Below are 22,323 nucleotides of genomic sequence, written 5' to 3' on the forward strand. Positions count from 1 at the left end.
TTCAGGATCACCACCCCACCCCAGAGGGAGACAATGCTCCTACACATTCCTGCTCTGTTTTGGGGGGGGGGGCCATAATTACCGTCCGAGCATTCTTCATAATACCAGTCTAGTTCATAATAATCCGCTTCAATAAATTTCTGCATAGTCAGTATTCTCGCAGAGGAAAGAACGACTTCACAGCACCATCAACATCAAGTAAAACACTGCCATGCCTCCCTGCCCTTCCAGAACAGTGGGCAGAAGAGCATCCTGAAACACACCGGGATTAAGCCGTGCATTCTTAATGAGAGTCTGCCGCCGAAACAGAAAAAGAGGCCGTGAGAAGCAGAATTCTGGTGGGGCGAGGACAGGAGGGGCAGAAAGAGAAGCAATTTGCAGAGCCCTCCAGCAGCCCTGCTAATAAAGCGGCAGTGGCCAGCAGCCCTGAATGGGAGTATCCATTATCGCCCTATCCAGACGCGAGGAGGGTGACGTCAGAGACACACACCACCACCCGGAGGTCTCACTCCAGCCTCGCCTCCCGCTCGCTGATCATCTTTCAATCTAACAGTTGCCATAGAAACTGGCCAGCTCTGAAAAATGATGCCAAGATGGAGGAAATGTCTTCCAAGGATGCTGGGAGCAGGGGCGGGGAGGTGCCACACAAGGAGAAAGGGGGGTGCGGGCAGGTGGGAGCTGGGGGCCTTGCCACCATCATCACTTCCAACAAACGTAAAGACAAGAACATCTGCTCAATTCTGGGCCACTATGGAGTCTGCATTTGAAAAAATGCCACGTTCTAAAATCTGTAACCATTACTTTTGGTCACATTCTAAAATCTGTAATCATTACTTTTTCCTTGGTCAACCTGATTTAATACGTGAAACACCTTTTCTGAACATTTTTGACCACCACCTAAAAGGAAAGGTAAATCACTCAGAAAATGGAAATGCTAGGGTACCTGGGTGGCTCTGCCTTCGGCTCAGGTCATGATCTCAGGGTCCTGGGATCAAGTCCTGAATGGGGCTCTCTGCTCAGCAGGGAGCCTGCTTCCCCCTCTCTCTCTGCCTGCCTCTCTGACTACTTGTGATCTGTCAAATAAACAAATAACCTCTTAAAAAAACAAAAAGGAAGAAAATGAAAATGCTTTCATTGAGATGCAGTTCTGCTCTGCTGCTCATGCTTTGCTCAAACTTCTGGGAAAACAGCTTGCAACATACAAACAGGGGAGAACGCCATCACAAAGGGGCCCAGGCAATGCAAGAGACTGTTTCACCGGCACTCACATGTGTGATCCAAGTACAAACAACACAAGGCCAAGAGCCCACCTGCAAAATGGTGTGGTTGCCTTTAGGGAGGGAGGGAATGGGCTTTTGCAACTGTCCTTATCAATGCATCTGTAATGTATTATTTCTTAAAGAAAAAAAATGGGAGTCACCATTGATTAGTGTTTGGCATGTTTTAAATATCTCAATTAAATGAGTAATAGATAGATTTTGGACTAACTACAGGTTAGCTCCATCCCTTGAACCAGGGTTTCTCAAGCTCAGTGCTACTGACATTTAAGGTCAGATCAACTGACACTTAAGGCGGGATCACTCTTTGCTGCTGGGGGCTGTCTGGGCATTGCGGGGTGCTTAGCAGTGCCCCTGGTCTCTACCACTTAGATCCCAGGAGCACCACACCCTCTCTCTCCTTGACGTAAGGACACTGCCAAATGTCCTCAGGGAACAAAAATCTCCCTCGGAAACCAAAGCCCGAAAACAGAACTCCCTACCAAACCTCACCAGCCTGCTGGCTGGATACCGTAACCATGTGCTGGCATCAACAGCAGCCGCGTGGCCTCTGATGGGTTTCTCCTCTTAATTTTCTACTCAAGACCATGTAACTTGTGAACAAGTAATACGAGAAGGTCTCTTTTCCACCATGGGGAGAGTATGCTCCTTTCCTTCTATGGTGACCGAGCAGGGACCGTTTCCCTTCATTCTTCCAGTGGCATATGATGCCTCAGTTCACAACCTCGGAAGCATCCCTCTAGGGCGGGGCTCCTGGGAGTTAACGTGCCCATGAAGCACCAGGAGCTGTTGCTGAAATGCAGATCCGGACGCTGCAGGTGTGCGGCAGGCCCAAGACTCTGCATCTCTGACGAGTTCCCACGGGACAGCGGTGCTGCTGGTCCACAGGCCACAGTTGCAACAGTGAGGTAGGTCAGTAGGACGGATAGATCAGGAAGGGTAACATACACAGTGTGTGCGTGTCTGTGTGTGTGTGTGTGTGTGTGTGTGTGTGTGTGTCTCTGCATTTGAATAAAAAAAATTTTAAGAAAAAGCTGTATGTTTGTATAGATATGCGCGTGCACACACACATATGTTTATATACACGCATACACACACACAATTACAAACCCTATGTGTGGACTCTTGGGCAGAATCTGTACTAAGTATGGATCTATCTCAATCTTCCTAAATCATGGGAAGCAAATGCGCCTCTAATGCTGTGCTGTGAGGTTCCCAGAGCGGGCTTCCTGTCCCCTGTGTAGGTTCCAGAAGCTTCTCCCAGCTCCAGGTACCCTCTCTGTACTTGAGGGCCCTGTGCTTTCTTACCAGGCCGTGCTTGCCCACCAGCACAAGATGCTACAAGCAGATCATCCCACTTGCCGGGTGGCCGACTGAGCCCACTTGGCCCAGCCTGAACACTGGGAGAGCACATCCTGTCCTGTGTGGAAAGTGGGGTTCCTGCCTCTTCAGCAACATCAAATAGCAGAACCTCCTCAACTCTCAGAAGGGGAAATGAAAGCTAAAGGCAGCTGGTGATGAATCTTGGCTCAGGCTGTAAACAGGCTTTTGGGAAAGTTTGGAAGATACACAGTGCCAGGGAATGGTACTGTCTCTGGTCATGCTGTTCCCCAGCTGTCACTTATACCCTGGAGGAACTGTGCCCCTCCCCACCCAATTCCAAATTCTTCCTGGGCAACATAGAAATCAGACCCCATCACCTCCCTCACTCACTTGAATCCCTGCCCTTCCCTCTCCCTGACCCCTGCTTAGGTACACATTTAAGATTTTCTAGGACATCTGCCTATTTAAAGTCAGCAGCCAATGATTTTAATTCTGGCTATAGCTGCCCCCATTATCTGAACATATCTTTCCCTCTGGTCCTCTATCATGTCTCTCCCTGGCAAGGATAGCACCTCTCAACAGCCCCACAGCAGACCCTCATGTGAGACATGAGCAGAGGCTGTGCCCCAAGGTTTTCCAAGGTTTTGTTTAAAATCTTAAGTTGGGGGCGCCTGGGTGGCTCGGTCGGTTAAGCGTCTGCCTTCGGCTCAGGTCATGATCCCACGGCCAGGGGATCAAACCCCACATCAGGCTCCCTGCTCAACAGAGAGCCTGCTTCCCCTCTGCTTGCTACTCCCCCACTTGTGCCCTCTCTCTGTCTCTCAAATAAATAAAATCTAAAAAATAAAAATAAAAATAAATAAAGTTCCTTAAGGTGTTTCTAAAAAGATGATTTTAGGCCTCTGGTCAACAATTAACAGATTCCTCAAATATCAGCATGCTCAACAGGTTCAATCCACTATGTCTGGGGGAAAGGGTCCAATACGAATCTGCAAAATGCAGATGTAATAAACAAACAGGAAATGCAAACTCTGTAAGGCATCACAGAAAGTCAGATGAAGGGAGAAACAAACAAAGGCATGCACATTTCCCTTCCCGCACTATGAATTCTTAAAAATACTTTAGCGGTATCATCATAAAGGCAAAAAATAATGGATGGATGGATGGATGGAGTTTAATTTCATAGTTAAGAGCATGGGCTTTGGCGTAAGATGGCCTGAGGTTTGGTCCAGGCTCCTCATCCACCATCCCTGTGACCTTCTTAGACACCTGAGCCTTAACTGTTACATGAGGGGATTGTAATACCTATCTCAGAGACAAGGCGAGGTTTTAATTAATTAATTAATGGATGGCGGAACACTCAGCACAGTGCCTGAGACAAAATGAGTTTGCAATAAATATTACTTTCTGATCATCTTCATCACTCAAATTCTTTAAAAACGTAAGTAAGGCAGTATAGGCAATTATAAAGACAGTACAATTTTCTAAGCTATAATTAGGGAAATGAGGTAGAACCATCTTGTCTTGGCTTGTCCCCACATAATTAATGAAAAGGCACCGAGTTCACAGTAATAGGCCCGAGTGACAATTGGCGGGGGGCAGAGCAGAGGATGCATTTCTGAACAGTAACGTACTCCTGAACACAACTTACACAGCGTGCAAAGACTCTGCATACCTAATTCACGTCTTACAAAAATGGGAAAGAAAACAGAGTATGCAGCAACAAGCACAAAGGAAATAGCATCACTTGTGGGTTACTTCCATGGGCTCCTAAGCAAGATTCAGAGGAACGTCTACATCAAAACTCCCATTTTATAGGCTCAGAAGTATAAAGCAGTCCATCTGCAGCTCTGGAAATGGTGCTGAGGTTGAGATCCGGCTGTACCTGCCTTCAAATCCACATTCTCCTCCAAGAGCCCCAAGGGTCCCAGTCTTCCTTCCCTTCCTTCCCCACTGCCCCCCCCCACTTCCTGCAGCTGAAAAAACAGGTTCCTCCACAGCAACCCCCCAACCCCAGAATGCTCCCATCACCGCCCCATCCTGGGGGAATGAGGATCAGGGACAGGTCCCCAGAGAGCCTCAGAGAAGCCACCTCTCACTCACCCTCATCACCCAATACCATTTAGGGCATGCAGGCTGCACACCAGGCGGCCAGCACTTTCTAGCTCACTCCTTCCTCAGACCCTGCTACCTAATTACCAGCCCCCTCCCTGTGCAGAGGAGGTCAGGGGACCCAGAGAATTTAACTTGCTTGTCCAAGATCACTCATCAATTAGAACACGTAGATTTAAACTGGGCGTGGTCCACCTCTACAGTCTTCCCACCATAACTAAGAAAACATCTAAGGATTATTTACAAATGAACTGTGAAAGGGGTTGGGGGGGGAGGAAGACAAAGATAAAAACTCAAGTTGGCATTTCACAGCAAAAACAAATTGTGGAGGTACCTGGGTGGCTCGGTGGGTTAAGCATCCCACTCTTGGATTTGGCTCAGGTTGTGAGATCAAGCCCCTGGGAGGCTCCCCACTCAGCAGGGAGTCTGCCGGAGATTCTCCACCCCCACCCCTCTGCCCCTCCCACTCATGCTTGCTTTCTCTCTCTCAAATAAATAAATCTTTTTAAAAATTTGTGAAGTCCTTTTTCCTTTTGAGAACAAACTAAAAAATGGTCACAAAAGAATTAAACTGAAAATATCAACGGGACTTAGTGATACTAAAAAGAAATACTATTTCCAGATCTGTCAAGGAAGTAGCCCAGCAAGGACACTACTGCACCCACAACCAGCAGGTCAACATTCTGGTGTCTAGCTTTAGGTGAAATGTCAACCGCGCTCCTTGGAGAGCCCTTCATTCCATGCCTTGGGTCAGGAAAAACCAAGATCCACCTACAAGGCTGGCTCGCAGGAAAGCAAAGATGGCTCCACAAGGTCTTGGGGGTAGAAGTGATAAGGCACAGAAGCCAGCTTAAAAGGACGGTCAAGGGCCAGGCTGTGACAAACTGAACAGTTTTAGGCCAGTTAAAAACCGAATACAGTTAATGACATTTAAAGGGAACAAGTCGAGTCTATAAAGATCGTGGTGATGATCAGGGAATGCCAAGACTAAAAGGGCAACCAAGTGAACGAGGCAACTGATGTATAAAGGAGAGAAGATTATAGGAGGATATTTTTAATCCATCTGAAGAAGTAAGGGGAGGGTGGGCGTGTATGACTGTTCTGTCTCTGCCACTAATATCTTTTATAAAGCATTACATGAACACTTCTCGAAGTAGGGTGGCTGTGAATAAGACAACCGGATATGGAACGAGGAGGCAGGTGGAGAACAGAAACAGAGCAGAATGCTGTTGTCACAGGCCACACCCGGGCAAGGAGGACAGTCCCGTCCTGTGTTGTCGCTCTGGGGAGCACGTAAGCAAATCTAACAGATCCAGTCTGCAGTGTTACAGGGAATCTATGGCTTACATTTGTGATCAGATTCAAATGTTGAAAAGTTTCTAAGCCTCCAAGTTTCTAATGATTAATTCTGTGAGCATATGAATTAAATACCCACATGCATATGAGTGATTTTCTCTATACATATCTGAACATGTACATATGTGTGTACCTAATTTTGAACAGTTATTCAATATGCTTAAAAGTTGAGAAATACTAACACTGAACAATTTAAAGCACAAAGAATGCAGTTAGGAGTTTGCCCCAAAGTATCTGATGTCATGGCACATGCCACTTTCCTTCCTCGGTGCCCCTTGGTGATCAGCACTGGCCACACGCTGCCACTCACTCAAGCAGGTGGGTAGAAGGATGGCTTCCCTCCTGCTAGGAAGCAGGACCACTCGGCGGCCCCGATCCCCTCTGGAACACGATCGCAGTCTCTAGGGCTTTCCTCCTCTCAGGAAACAGCACAGCTGGCCTTCTATCTGCACTCAAAGAGGCTAGAAGCCTAACAACAGAAAAATGGGCTGCCTGGCCTTCCAATCCAGAGAGGGCTGCTGGAGCTCACGTGAAACCCAACCTCACCAGCAGACCTTCATGTACCTGCTACAGAGAGAATGCTTCTGGGGAGCTCTCCTTCCGATCTTTAAGACATTGCCACTGCCAGTCATGAGCCCCTGTGGCAGAAGGCAGGCTGCTGGCAAACAGCTTGCTGTCAGCTACCCCCCTCCCAAACCACCTCCACCTCATTTCAAGCACAGGAAAAGCAGGCACCCATGCCACCTCCCAGTTCTCTGGGGCAGAACAGAGCCTGGCTTTCAGAGACACATCCAAAGGCAGGGACATGGCACTCAACAGGGCACTGCAGACCCGACGTGCGGCCCTGCCTTGGTGGAGTTATTAAAATCCGAGAAGGAAATGGAGAAGAAATAGCTCAGATGTGTCCCAGGTTCCCAGTCTGCTTCCTGCAGCCTTGGGGGGCTGCATGGGGCATTCCACTCCAGGACCCGGCGGGTCACACGGCCGATGCTACAGGCTTCAAAACGAAGCCAGAAGCTCCACCGAATCCCCACCCTGCTCCTGCTGCAACTCGCAGCCTCTCTGGCCTGCGCATCCCCCAGGAGGAGCCGATGGGGGTGTGAGCTGAGCTGTCACGTCAATTTCCCACCTGAGCCCATTCCAACTTTGTCTTGGACGTGCCAGAGGGACGCGGGAAGGCAAACAGTCAATCTGTACAGAACTGCTTGCCAAGCATTTTTGGTCTCAAAAGAAAAGATACTTAAGATTGGAATCTGATCTGATGAGGGAAAATAAAGGTGCCAGGTGGCAGAAGCCAGAGGAAACTTAGGGGACACATGGGTAGACTGCCCCCGGGGATAAGTCCCTGGCCACCGTGCTGACCGGATGCTGCACCCAGAGCTGCAGGTGCTATCGGGCTCGCCAGCGTGCGGCTGCCCTGCACCGGCCCTGGGACGCAGGTCCGCCAGTTCCCATGGGGCCTGGGCCCACGCCAGGGTGGGGATGGCTGTGACCAGGTGCGGCTCACGTGTGCACAGGCTGCTCTGCTCCCATCTCTGCCCCTGCACACCCCTGGATAGCTAGAAGCAGCAAAAACAGACCCAAGGAAAAGTCCACTCGAAAGGGGAGAAGGCACAATCCAGGGCTCATCGGACGCTCACCTGTCAAGAACAAGGCCCCCGGTCTTGGGATGGCAGAAGGACCCGGCCAAAGCATGGGCGTTTACAGGAGAGAAACTCACGGCAGCTATTTATAAATGTATTATAATGTATGCATTTTGGTATCATTTTGGTTGGCAAATGAAAATAAGAAGTTGTTCCTGGCCACGAGATCCCTTTCCCATCCCCAACACATGCTCCACTCCAACCTTGTAATTTGTCTTTCCTCCCCTCACTCGACACCCCCCTACCACACATAACACCTGGGGGAGAACAGATCCCCAGGGTCCCACAGGGCACTCCTCCCCCATGTTTTCTCCTATGTTGCCACCTCACGGAACTATTAAGCTCCTCCCTTCAGGAAGTCAGCACCGGGTGTTATCTATCCGTTTCATTTGGCATATCCCAGTGCCTCTACTTTGGCCACACTTAGGATTTTAATCAGACTGAAGGCCATCTTGGGAAGGTGGCAAAAACCAAACTCTGTATGCCATATGTGGGGTTTTTTTGTTTTATTTTAAAAAAGGAGAGAAACTTGAACCTAAAAACATACATCTTTTCATTTTCTCCTCCTGAGGAAGCATTTATTAAACACTTACTTAACGCAAACATGAGGCAGACAAGGGCTCTGTCCCCTTGGGATTTACTCAATGAATACAGAAATTATTTCTAACAGCTTGCAGTCTTTCAGAACATAAGCCTTGCAGAGATCTAAATTTTAATGAGAAAAGTTCTAGGCAATTTAAAATGTGCTTAGAGAATTAGGCCAGTATTTCTATCGTGTTCTGAGAATTCTTTTTCTTTAAGATTTTATTTATTTATTTGACAGACAGAGATCACAAGTAGGCAGAGAGGTAGGCAGAGAGAGGAGGAGGAAGCAGGCTCCCCGCTGAGCAGAGAGTCCAATGCAGAGCTCGATCCCAGGATCCCGGGATCATGACCTGAGCCAAAGGCAGAGGCTTCAACCCACTGAGCCACCCAGGCGCCCCCGTGTTCTGAGAATTCTTAAAAATTTTTGCTAGAATTATCACCTGAGGGCAATAATAGCACTTTTATTTTAATTTTTTTTAAGATTTCTATTTACGTATTTGACAGAGATCACAAGTAGGCAGAGAGGCAGGCAGAGAGAGAGAGGAGGAAGCAGACTCCCCACTGAGCAGAGAACCTGATGTGGGTCTCGATCCCAGGACCCTGGGATCATGACCTGAGCCGAAGGCAGAGGCTTTAACCCACTGAGCCACCCAGGTGCCCCAGCACTTCTATTTTAAAAGAGCAAAAACTACCTTCTTTTTTTTTTTTTTTTTACTTATGAAGCTGGTTTTTCTCTTTAACAATTTCTTAAAACTGAAAATTAAAGTCTCAAGTCTCATAATTCCTATTACACAACATAGAAAAAATATTTTTAAAGGAAATACAATAAGACAGAACAATAACAATAATAAAAGAACTTTGTCCTGGGATCCCTTTGACAAAAGAGTAAAAAACTCTCAGTGACATATTTCAGGGAGCCACGGAATGTTTAATGCTGACTAATTTCCAGATAGTAAAATCTGAGTCCCTAAGAGGTTAGGAGATTTGCTCAAGGTCACACATGGAGTTGGCGAGGGGGAGGAGGGAGGCGAGGCCCTCTAACACAGGGCTGACTGTTGGGTCCCTCACAACTGGCCTCTAAGAACCACTCAGAAGAGGAAAACCTTCACCATATAGGGAGGTTACCTAAACCTCAAATAGACATTCCCTACCCCCACACAGATTAGCTGCATCTCTCAGTCTAAGCTGAACTTCTACAGATAACATACATTACTGTTCTCTCTCATGAAGCGGTCCTTGGTGAAAAGTTTACGGTGATCCCTGGATAACACTTTGAAAAACACACACACACACACACACACACACACACACACACACTTGAGCACTTCAATCAATTCTTCAGGCCATTATCTATTACTGTCATTTTCCAAACATTAATGCGTAACGACCTGTCCAAGCTAAGATAAGGGTCAGATACTTTTCCTCAGGTATCTTGTAAGAAAACACGTAGGATATGTTCAGACTTCTTCAAGACCAAATACGGTGTTTTCAGGCAAAGTGCTTCTGAGTACTACACGGCCTGAAGTCTTGGAAATAAAAAGATTTGGTGAAAGATGAGAAGATCACAAGTCAGGGCTAGGGAGCAGGGAAATGCTGCCCATTTCAAGCACCTCAAAAGTACATAAGACCTTTTCAAACCACAAATAAGGCCTGGGCTGCGCTGAGGATATCCTATGGTAGAAGAGAATGGGCTTGGTCCAGCTGGGCTGGGATCCTGCTTCTCCCCCATCCTGTGCGACCTTGGGCTGGCAATGGAGGGTCCCTCTGAACCACGGCCTCCTCATTTTAAAAATGGGGATAAGCCAGTCTCTACCTTTGAGCACTGCAGGGGGACTCATTGCTCAGAATGTAATAAGCACTCAACAGATGTCTTTTTCATTTCTCACTAACTACCATGACGTACAAACCATCCAGTAGAAATTAGAGACAAAACCCGAAAAGAATTCTGTATCCAAAGAATGAGGCATCCACCAATCTCGGAATCTCTGCCGACCATTCTTAGGTTAGAAAGAAAAATCAGGAAGTTTATGAACTCTTAGCACCTTGTGGAATGATGTTCTACTCATTCACTCACTCAACATTTATTCCTCAGGGCTCCTAATGATCTCATGACTCCGTGTGATCTCATGCTCACCAAGAATGGGCTGCTTTTGTTGCAGTAAGTTAATACCAATTTATTTATTTTAAAAAATTTTTATTTGGCAGAGAGAGGATGAGCAGAGGGAGCACCAGGCAGAGGGAAAGGGAGAAGCAGGCTCCCTCCTGAGCAGCATGGGGCTCGATCCCAGAACCCTGGGATCATGACCCAAGCCAAAGGCAGATACTCAACCGACTGAGCCGCCCAGGCATCCCAGTTAATATTTAATCTAAGAGTAATAGTTCAAAGGAACTTAAATAAGTTCAAAGAAACTTAAAAATTGCCACATTTTCAAGCCCAGTAAATTTCTAGAAATACACCTTAAGGAAATCATGAGTTGGGTAGACACCTACGGATGTGGAAGGATGTTTATGGGTGTGTTATCTGAGGAAAATTTAGAAACGGCCCAGATCCTCAATAACAGACCAATGATTAGGTATAAATGATGGGATATTAAGCAACAATGAAAATTGTGCTTTTCAAGAATTTTAATGCCACAGGGAAATGGTCAACATATGCAATTAAGTAAAAAAGCATTACATCCCCAGATACGTAATATATTTGTTGGAGGAAAAAAAAACCCACTAAAAAATCTCACAAAAACTGAGCAATGGTTGCTAAGTTAGTCATCTTTTTGTCCTACGTCTTGCTAAATTACCTACAATCAGCAAATTTTTATGACCAAAGGATATACTATTTTTAAAACCTCACTCCCTTTGAGGACCATTGACATTCACTAAATGGCCGGCCACTAAGGGCCAAGCAATGACAAGCATCCCTGCTTCCTCCACCCGGAAAATCAGAAATGGACACCACGTCCCAACAGAGTCACAGAACCTTTTTTTTTTTACTTAAAAAAAAAAAAAAAAAAAAAGAAAACCGAGGTCCACAGAGGTTCCACAACTTGCTCTTGGAGATGACAGTAACGCTCACTCAGGACCAGGACCAGAAGGTGCCCCGGAGGACAGAAAGGACGGGACGTGGCACAGGCAGCGGCCGGGTGGGTGCCTGGGGCCTCCATACACGTCAGGTAGCTGTAAGAAGACTGGCGTGAAGATGACAAACCCGCGTTCAATTTACAGGCGACTCCGGCAACGCATCCTGTCGGTGGAGAGAGACATGCAGTAGCTATCTCCAGAGACACGGCTAAAGAAAAGGGGAGGGCAGGAGACCCCGAGACAGGAGACTGGTAAGCACCCATCACAAAGCAGAGGAAGGAGAAAAGAAATTTACCAAAAAGGAATAGGAACAAGCCAGACCAGAGAGGACTGGTCCGAGGAGAGGCAGAACTACAACACTACCAAGGACAAGTGCCCTACACACAGAGCTGCTACAGCCCTCTCTAGTCCCAGGCACTCCTGCCGGACCCAGAGTCCCAACAAGGAGTCGTGGCCCCCGGAGAGCGGGCCGCCCGCCTGCAGACACACCACTGTCTCTCCAGCCTGGCCATGTGGGCTCGTAGGAATCAAGTTCTTTTCCCTACCAAGGCTCATTTGTGTTTGTCCCCAGATCTGTTCATGGACGTTTTTGCTTGTTAATGTAATGACAGAGTTACGTTTATTATTTCATGAATCGCACAAAGAGCTGTTTCTATGAAAGCGAAGTTTAATACCCTGAAAGACTAAATTAAGGATTAAATGGCCAATTCAATTTGGATACACCGTTGCTCTATATCTGAAAAAAATCACTTAACAAAGAGGGGATCATGGACTTCAAGTCCAGTGTATGTGTTCTAATAGATTCATGAAGGTAAAGTGCTTATGAGCACCAGACCGGCCAACAGGAAGCACTCCCCAGATCTGACTCATTATTATTACTGCTTGCATTATCGTGGTGGAAGCATATAGACAGATGACAGCCGCAATGGCAGCCAGGAGGAAAGGGAAAGGACAGCACAGCTGGCTGCTCTCCAGGAAGTCAAGAGTCCAGAAGGGAGTGGTCCCTGTGTCACCCCTGCTCCCAGGGCACCAAGACCTCCAAGGACAGCTAGGTAGAGATGCTGGGGTCCAGCCAACGCTCTGGCCAGTTAGACACTCTGCAGATGCTCTGGGCTTGCATACCTCATCCCAAGCACTCTCCTGCTGCCCTGAAAGAGTCCTAGGGTGATGAAGGGTAACACACAAGCTCTTGCAAACACTCAGACGCTTGGGACCATGTGGACACAAGTGAATGAACACAGTGGAAATCGGCGTATGACAGTGACTATGGACTCCAATCTTCCCTGTACACAACTCCAGAGGGCCAGGGTGAGGGGCAGAGGGACCCATCCATGACCCCTGGCCCGTGCAAGGCCGGCACCATGCACAGGCTTAGTGAAGTACTTTGCCACAGGCCTCAGGTGTTCCAGCAATGGTCTTTCATTTTTTTGTTGTTTAAATGAAACTTTAAAAACAGGGACCTGGTAGAATATACAAGTTCCCAGACCCCACTCACTCCTCCCACATAAGCAAGGCAAGCAACTCTGTGCAGAGGCCTGGAGGGCTTTCTGCATGGGCCCAAGTCCAGCTGCAAAGTCCCTCTCAGGTAAGGGAAGAAAATCCATAATCCAGGAGCCGTTCTTACTTCCTTAGCCAGAAAACCTGAGCTGGAACTCAAAGAAGTCAGGTTCACAAAAGATTACAGGTACATACAAGGCGCTCAGTAAATACCTGTTGGCTGATTCATTAAGATTAGTTTACAGTAAGAGTAAACAACAGAACAATGTCTTGAAACTCTTATTTACTTTATAACCTTCTTTTCTCCTTAGGAAAAAAAGATTATTCCAGGTAAAGTCGGAGGTGAAGTGGTCAGGGAATCTTACGCACTTGAGATACAAGAGAGATTTCTTTTCTTGACCCAATGCTCCTTAACCAAAAAGTGACACAAAGCAGGCCCTGGAAATGAAGAATGGGAAGGGGCCACAGCCACCTCTCTAACAAGTCAGCCACCTCCAAGTCTGGTGTCTGCAGAATGCTATGTGACAAGAAAGGTTGACAGCACACACAAGTTGTTTCCACCAGAGGGAAGGAAACGTGACCTACAGACCACATGACAGAGGCAAAACCATAGGGAAGCAGGGAGGAAATCTCAAGTTGACAGTACGTTCCCACTAAGTGTCACTTGGGACAGCGACCTTTAGAGGAAAAAAGTTAAATCTTAAATATATAGGAAACACATTTTATAAACAAATAGCTACTGATATTCTCAAACTGAGGGTCTGCTCTTCGCATCCCACGTGCCAAATCAGTTTTACTCTTAAACTACAACTGTTTTCTCGTTTTGCTCTTCTGAGAGAGTAGTTAAGATACAGAGGCAGAGCAGACAACCTAGGTTTGCAACTCAGCACCCCCCACCCCTTGCAAGCTGTGTGACTCTGGGCAAGCTTCTTAACTTCCCTCTGCGTCAGTGTCCTCATCTGTAGGATGGGGACAGCAAGACTCTTTCACTCAGAGGACACTGTGCAAATTGAATGAGATACATGTAAGGAATTAGGAACAGTGCCTGATACACAATAAGGGCTAAATGTTGACTACTCTGTCTTCCTCCTAGACCATCTAATCCTAAATGTCCCCATTTATGGGTACATCTGCTATGTGAATCATTTTCCTGTTCTGTGTTTCCCACGCTCCTCTGGAATAAAAAAAAAAAAAAATCAACCTGTTAAAAATTTGTCTGAAAAGGTCATTCTACCACTTGGTAAAGGGAGACACCCAAAGAGGTATCCACCTCTTCTTAACAAGCCAGGTGAGGGGCTCCTGGCTGGCTCAGTTGGCAGAATATGTGACTCCCAATCTCAGGGTCATGAGTTCAAGCCCCATGTTAGGCTACTTAAAATAAAAAAATGAAAAATGAAACATTTTTAAAAAACAAGCCAGGGGAGGACCAGATCCAAAAGGCAAAGCATCATTCCTCTACTCTGGGAGACAGCCTGTAAGAGTGGGAGCTGAGGTTTACCTCATCTCCTATTATCAGAACCCCTAGGGTACCCCTTATCCCCACTCCCACCCACAACAGAGAACCACTGCCCTAACTGATGAGAAAAGAAATCAAAGAGGAAACAGCTCTGTTATCTTCTCCCACACCTCACAACTGACTTGACACACCGGTGAGTCACACGCTGTGGCCATGGTATCCCCTGGATTACGCTCCTATAAACAAACAAGGAAACCCAAAACGGACACCACGCATGGAGCAGGGCTCCTGATCTGTGCCTTCCACCAACCTCTCAGCCATCTGGCCAGGCTCAGAGACCCCGTCTTAGAAGACAGGGTTGAAAACACAACATAAAGTACAGAAGACTCGGAGGAAACCGACTGTATTGCAATGCAGCTATGAAAACTTGCAGAAAGTCTGTGATAGAAGAGCTTATCAATGCATTAAATAACAAGATCGACCAGCACACCTTACAACGAAGGTAATTTCAGAGCCGTGACGAGTAGAGGTATTTCAAACCATCTCCACCGCAGCAGGACATGAAAATCTTCATTTCTAGCGGTGATGAAGCCAGAGGGCCTGCTGATACCACCGAGCTTTGTTTTCTGGGTTCACCGTGAAAGAAAACACTGCATTTCAGTTGGAAATCAGTGAAAATAAAGACGCCATGTCATTTCTTTCTTTACAAGTTCACAGAATCCCCAATTTCCCTCTACAGACTCCTCAGAGGTCCTAGGACCTCCATTTGAAAGCCATGCTGAGGAGCGTGCTCTATTTAAGAGTTTTCCCCAATCATTCATTTAATCTACAGTTAGCAAATACCCGCTTTGCTCTAAGCACAAGTAACACAGAAGAAAAATACAAAATTAACGTAAGACTTGGGGGCAACCATGCCCTAAGAACTATCAGAGTTTCCGCTCAGCTTCCTCTAATTTTGGCATAATTTTGTTATCCACTGCCAAATGCATAACCAAAAACGGAGTGCACAAACAGAAATGAGCCACAGCGTCTGCTCAAGTCTACTGTTTGCAAGTATTTCAGAAGCTGGAGGTCAGTGCTATGGAAGAAATACAGGAGCCCACCATGCTTCCACTTCCTCGATAACCAAACCAGCCCTGCCCAGACTGCAGACACTGCACAGGGATGAAAGGAGCAATTCATGTGAAAGTTCTCCGAGAATACTGAAGTCCTGCCTGTGGATGGTTCCTGTTACACCGTGACTGTAAGCGATTCACCCGTGCAGGGACCCAGGAGCCTCCCACAGCAGAAAGGGCCATACAGGGTCCCGCAGAATCACAGGACGATCTCTTAAGGAAGACGAAGTAACACACGGGCATTTGCGGGGAGGAAAGAACAAAAAAAAAAAAAAAAAGAAAAACAAACAAAGAAAACCTGTCCTGCTGTGAATTCTACCATGAAGCAGTCTGAAGGAACCAAAGACAGAACTTGCCAAGGACGTGACTCTGGACACAGTTTTCTATCCAACACCACATCTCTTGGTGTAACAGATACCGTGAGTCAACAAAAGGGACCAGCAAAGAGCCTCCTATTCACTGCCAGACACGTCAGAAAGTCTAAAGCTCCACTGGGAACACTGGTACAAGTCTAACATGTTTCATATTTGCCCGGGTGTGGATTATTCTATTTTTATTCCAACTGAAACTGATTACCTGCCGTGTTCATACACCTGATTTGTCTCAGGTATAAACACACAGGTCAGTCTAAACAAAATTCCCTTCTCATTGACATCTAAGAGAGAAAATGAGAAATAGCCCCAGACACATTCTAAAAGAGAAACTTCTAGTTCCAACTTGTTTATTATAAATGATTTCCCAAATTCAAGAACACCAGAGATCACTCTGTATTGAGACAATAATTACAGAAAACTTATGGACATTAGAAGCTGGTTTTGAACGAAGTTACCATCAAGTAGAAGCAGGATTGCTATACTTTTTCTTTTTAAAGGTGATACAATGATACACAGGTATGTAAATGATCTCACTGCCAAAGTGACATCACTAACTCAGACAAGGTTAAAGTTAACTTGAATTTTAAAGTCAGAGGTGTCAAGACAATGGAGAGCTGGGTCTGTCCTACCAACTTCATTGGGCTGTGTTGAATTTCTAAAGTGTAAAATGATTTCTACAGAGGTGCCTCTTGAATGAACATTAGAAACCTCATAAGCATGTGCTTTTTTTTTTTTTTAAATTATCACATGTTTTTCAAATCTGCAATATCGAGTTTCACACCCTTGTAACCACACGCTGCCAGGGGCGTGGGGAGAGGGGGGGAACCCACGTGGTATACTGTTCACCCTACCAGGTATCAACTCTGCAGCCCTAGGACATGACGGGTTTGTTGTAGGAGCAGCCTTTGGATTTTCCTGAATAACCAGCTTACTGGGCTCTCACACAGAAATCGTTAGTCTTGGAAAACCAAGTTCACAGATACAGGGAATACACTGGTAGTTGCCAGAGGCAGAGCTAGGAGCTGGGGGGTGAGGGGGGGAGGCAGGAAAAACAGGTGAAGGGGGTCAACAGGTAAAAACTTCCAGCTATGGGGCACCTGTGTGGCTCAGTGGGTTAAGCCTCTGCCTTCAGCTCAGGTCATGATCTCAGGGTCCTGGGATCAAGCCCCATATTGGGGGGGGGGGGTCTCTGCTCTGCACGGAGCCTGCTTCCCCCCCACACTCTGCCTGCTGCTCTGCCTACTTGTGATCTCTGTCTGTCAAATAAATAAATAAAATCTTAAAAAAAAAAACTTCCAGGGGCGCCTGGGTGGCTCAGTGGGTTAAAGCCTCTGCCTTCAGCTCAGGTCATGATCCCAGCGTCCCGGGATGGAGCCCCACATCCCACATCCGGGCTCTCTGCTCAGCAGGGAACCTGCTCCCCCCCCACCACCTGCCTCTCTGCCTACTTGTGATCTCTGTCTGTCAAATAAATAAAATCTTTAAAAAACAAAACAAAACAAAACAAAAAACAACTTCCAGTTATAATATATTTATAAAATAAATATGTCACGGGAATGTAATGCACAGCATGATGACCACAGTTAATAATACCATATTGCATATTTGAACTTGCTAAGAGAGTAGATCTTAAAAGTTCTCACTATGAGAAAAAAAATTTTTTTTTCTAACTATGTATGGGGACAGATGTTAACAAGACAAGGATTCATTCATTCATTTTGCAGTATAGACAAATATCAAGTCATTATGTTGTACAACTGAAATTAATATAATGTTATATGTCAATTATACCCCAATTTAAAAATTTAAAAAAAAGAAGGAAAATGCTCAACCTTGGTATACATGTCTTGCTATATCATATAAATAATGCTACACAGCCAAGATGTTCCCAATGCCTTTGGTTTAAATGCAAACTCCTTCCCAGGGAGAGTTTCTACAGACTCACATGGTATTTTGGTAAAAGGCAGGAAATGGGAGTATTTTCAAATTCTTCTGTACAGTTAAGAGAAAACTGGTTCAAATGAAAATTCATACCTAGTCCCCACCACCCTAAAATTTCTATTCAGAACACTCAAAATCAAGGCCTTGTGCATGGCTAAACCCTACAGCCACATTGCTCGGCACACCCTACCACGAACGGCAAGCCATAAGACCTGCTAAACAGCATGAGGTCCCACGTGGGGCCCCGGCTAAGGACTACCGGCCGTCACAGTGCTGTCACCAGATGAAAGGGAACTACTCAAAAAAGAAAAGAAAAAAGAAAAAGAAAAGAAAGGGAACTACTCACGGAAGTACTTCAGCGTCTCTTCGATTTGCTCGGTTGTGAGGTCAATGTTGGCATCTGGAGAAATGAGGGGTGTATGGAGCCAGTCGTCGTGGTCATAACCGTAGATGGTGTCGGCTCTTAACTTATAATGGGGCAGCTGCTCCTCCAGCAGGCTGATGATCTCGACTTCCGGAAGATCGGTGCTGTTGCACACGTCTACAGAGAAGAAGACAGGGAAATGAGAGCCCAGAACTGGCTCTGGCCTTGCGGCTGCTAGCCCCTCACATTATGGTCCCAACAGGTGTCTTCACCTACTTACCCACAGCAGGGCAAGGCCAGATTTGGCCACCTCAGGGGCCCTCTTCCAATTTAAATTCTACTCTCAAAACATACAAGACCTACTTGAGACAGTTCCTATACTGTTTTTAGCAGCTCACTTCCTTCAAAGTGAAGCCACAACTCTTGGGCTTTCTGGGCTCAGTCAGTCTTCCCAACCCTTTCTGGGACCCTTCTCTTTCAAACACTCTACCTGTAAGCCAAACCTGCTACAATTTCACCATTATGTCTAACTGCCGCCTGCTTCTCTTACCACTCAAACCATCCCCCATCTGGGATTTTTGCCTTCGTTTAATTCACTCAACTGTTCATCTACCTGTATTTCTTTCCATTCATCCATCCTAATATATCCTGAGTCTCAGAGACACAGGAGATGCACCAGTCAACCCAAATGTCATGGTCCTGCTCTCACAATGCTTGTGTTCTTGTGGGGCTTCCAACCATTAAGGCAACAAGTGCCCCTCCTTTGAGACAGAGGCTAGATCTTCCCGGATATGTTGGTGTTTTGAACACTTCAAGAAGAATTAACCTCTCTCCTCCCTTCCATATTCCCACAGTGTTTTGTTAGATATTCTGTTAGGTTCTGTCTCCTGGGTATTTTAGTATCCAACCTGTCCCCCTGGGAGATGGCCAATTTCCACCACTGGTTTTTCTCAATCCACCACCTGTACCCCTCCTAGGTCCTGGCCCAGACTGCGCTCAAGGGGTGCACCGCAACGCCTGTGAAGGTCCATCGATCCCTACCAAGCCCATTAAAGAGGCCTCGTAATTAAACAGTAAACACAACAACACAGCCAGCGTACCCAGGACAAGACCAGTCTTCCTCCACTTCTCTACCGCGAAGAAGAATGAATTAAATAAATGCTAATGGATGAGCCTTGATTATCTCTTGATTATCTCTCAACTAATTCTGACACAGTGACCATACTGGCCCAATTCACAGACAATATTGGTGACCCATGACGGCAAACGGCAGATGCGAGCAGTGGTGGTCTTGTGAACCCACAAAGAAACCGGTCTTTCCTCCTAGATCAGGCTCTCTGCTCAGCGGGGAGCCTGCTGCCCTCTCTCTGCCTGCCTCTCTGCCTACATGTGATCTCTCTCTCTCTGTCAAATAAATAAATAAAATCTAAAAAAAAAAAAAAGACTACAATCAGAGCAATTCTTAAGAAGTTTATTGCACAAAGTTCTTGCCTTGAAGTAGTAAACAAAGGCAGGGGCCTGGGTCAAGGTGGAGGGCAGAACATGGGACTCCGCCTCCCGTCCCTCTCCAAAGTGCAGGAAGGGGCAGGAAAAAATCCTCTGGAGATACTGAAACCACACAAGGTCAAGGTGAAGTAAGGAAGAGATGCTGACAAGAGATCATTCTTATGAGTCATTCTTAGGACATGGAAGGTGGCATCAAAGGAAAGGAGAGAGGCCCAGCCTGAACACAAAGGAAATGAGTGGCACAAAGAATGGGAGCAAAGCAAGCTGGAAAGGGGAGGTGGAAGGAGCAGGAAGGGCCCAGGGCGGGGCCTCGGGATTCACCGGGGAACCAAGGCCAGCAGAGCAGGGAAGACCAGTCCCTTTGCTGCTCTTGGGGCTGAACCAAAGCAAAGGTGGCAGCAGGGTGTGTCTACGGGGCCACTCACACTGGAGGACAATATGGAGCCTCCTGTGCCCACAACAACGGCTATTCCAGAGACTTACCAAAATCCTTCTGTCCTTCCTGTTTAAGGCAACACGGCAGGCAAAAAAAAAATACAGAATCACAGGTCAAGGAAGCGTTTGGTGACCCAGTGTCGCCCTCTGGGCAAGAGCCCTCAGAAAGCACCTGTCAGACTCCCTCCACCTCCTACCACCCCCCCAACACCCCACCCAGTCTTACTCAATTCACTATGCAAAGCTTTACCACAGAACATTTCAACTCAGGAAGTCAGTGCGGTTTTTCAAGCACTGAGGAAAGAGAAGAAACTAAGTACAAAGTGAAGACATTTGAAATTTTCCTTGGAGCTTTAGGGACTGGAGGGGGACAACATCTGAACACTCAGATTCTTGGCTTCGTGTGGGAAATGTCGCTGCAAGCGCTCTTGGCATTTCAGCCAGCTGAAAACCAGACCAGAGCTGCTCTGCCACTTAGCAAAGGTCTGCCGCAAACAGAAGGGGCCTCCTCCCTGAGGCCAGTGCCAACAGCCCAAGCTCAAGACAGATGTCTCCTACTTCTTCTCACCTCCCGCCAACAACAAAATGCCACTCAAGAGGCTCAAGTAGGGCACGTAACTAAGCAAGTATTTCCTCCCCTCATAATCAAGTGAAGAGTAAGTTCTCACAAAGCTCATCTTGGGGAGAGACTTCATGGTTAAAAAACGGCGGCCTTGCAGCTGAGGGGACACAGGGTCAAGGAGGGCTGACACCTGACTGGCAGCCTCTTGTAACTGAACCCAGATGCGCTCCAGCGCCAGCCTATGCCGAGGACCGACATATTCCTGCATGACTCACCCTCCCAACAGCCTAGAGTCTTCTGGTGTCACTGCTTTGGGTGCTAGGGAAGGCAACCATCTAAAGCAGAAGTCCCTTCTAAGAATACCGGGTCACTTCTGAGCATGTTGGCAGCTGCTCAGACTGAGGCTTGACCTGCCCTTCTACATTTCCAGGACTGAAGATCAACTTATTTACAGTGCGGGTCTTGATGACCAGGAGAGGTCGTTTCCCTTGGAGCACATGATGACTGGCAAGATAAAGTATCAAAAAGTGAGACTGTGCCAAAATGCCTCTTTTAAAAAAACAAAAAAATCAGGTGCCTGTGTGGCTCAGTTGGTTAAGCAACTGCCTTTGGCTCAGGTCATGATCCTGGAGTCCCAGGGTCGAGCCCCGCATAGGGCTCCCAGCTCCGTGGGGAGTCTCCTTCTCCCTCTGACCTTCTCCCCTCTCGTGCTCTCTCTCTCATTCTCTCTCAAATAAATAAATAAAATCTTTAAAAACAAACAAACAATTCTGTGTATTTGATTTTGCCATAACATGACCAGCCATATAAACATAGCAAGTTTTCAGCCGCCTGGAAGGTCCAGAGAATCAGAGCACAGGGAAGGACTGCAGAGACCCAGGGAGCATTCCTTAAACTTGGCAGCAGGGTGAAGAGGGGAACACCACATCTGCCCCACAGAGAAGACATACTCAAGGCCTGAGGTTGGGTACACATAGCAGGAGAGCCTTCTGGAATTCTCCAGGAATGCCTGCAGTGTTGCAGGCCCCAAGCCAGCTGCGTGCAGGGCACTCTGAACCTGCCAGCAACCTGGGACAGAGAATATCTGCCCTGATCAACAGAGGAGGAAGCAGAGATTCACAGGGGGTGTGGAATATCTTGTTGGTCAAGGCCGTGCAGCTAAGTGGCAGCTCCTGCATGAGAAGCCTCAGCTGTCTGACCAAAAGCTGTGACCCTCCCTCTGCCACCAGCAGTTCGTCCCTCCCAGGCGGGCGCACAGAAATGCTGGGGAACTCCCAGGATATTCCGATCAGGAAGTTTTTGCTCTAAGCAGGGAGATGGCTTCATAAGCATGACAGGGATGTGCAATTAAGCACACTGACCAATGAGGGAGGCATCAGAGTGATTTTCCCTCCTAGAGCCCAGGAAGTGGAGTAGAGAAGTGAAGGAACTTGTCTGCAGAACCAGGGAGAGTCAGGGGCGCAAGAAGGATGGCCCTGCCCCCTCTCCTGGGGCTTACTCAAGCTGATGAGGTCAAAGGACACTTGTTAGCCCAGCCTGGAGGAAAAGACCCCTTTATACTCTTGACTGTCATCATTTCTGCACAGCTCCAACTCACATTTTTTTTTTTTTTAAGATTTTATGTATTTATCTGAGAGAGAGAACATGGGCAGGCAGGGGGTGCAAAGGGGGAGGGAGAGAGAGAAGCAGACTCCCGGCTGAG

The 22,323-nt window shown here is 47.0% G+C and overlaps 1 protein-coding gene across 11 annotated transcripts in view; it reads right to left on the reverse strand.

Moving 5' to 3' along the window:
* The window catches only part of TRAK1 (trafficking kinesin protein 1), a 117,384-nt gene that overhangs the window by 66,831 nt on the left and 28,230 nt on the right, over window positions 1–22,323 (reverse strand). For 8 of the 11 annotated variants that reach the window (XR_004383092.1, XM_032861101.1, XM_032861094.1 and 5 more), the window contains exon 2: window positions 18,101–18,295. Coding sequence is in view for 9 of the 11 variants with exons in the window: in XM_032861094.1 (XP_032716985.1) it covers window positions 18,101–18,295 (195 nt within the window). In the remaining 2 variants the exon portion in view is untranslated. Of the gene's footprint in view, window positions 1–82; window positions 411–18,100; window positions 18,296–22,323 lie in introns of those variants that run through there. The other 3 variants (XM_032861099.1, XM_032861100.1, XM_032861102.1) reach the window with 3 other exon arrangements.

The sequence above is a fragment of the Lontra canadensis genome, unplaced genomic scaffold (genome assembly GCF_010015895.1).
Source record: "Lontra canadensis isolate GAN:19392208 unplaced genomic scaffold, GSC_riverotter_1.0 scaffold20, whole genome shotgun sequence".
Classification (NCBI taxonomy): Eukaryota; Metazoa; Chordata; class Mammalia; order Carnivora; family Mustelidae; genus Lontra; species Lontra canadensis.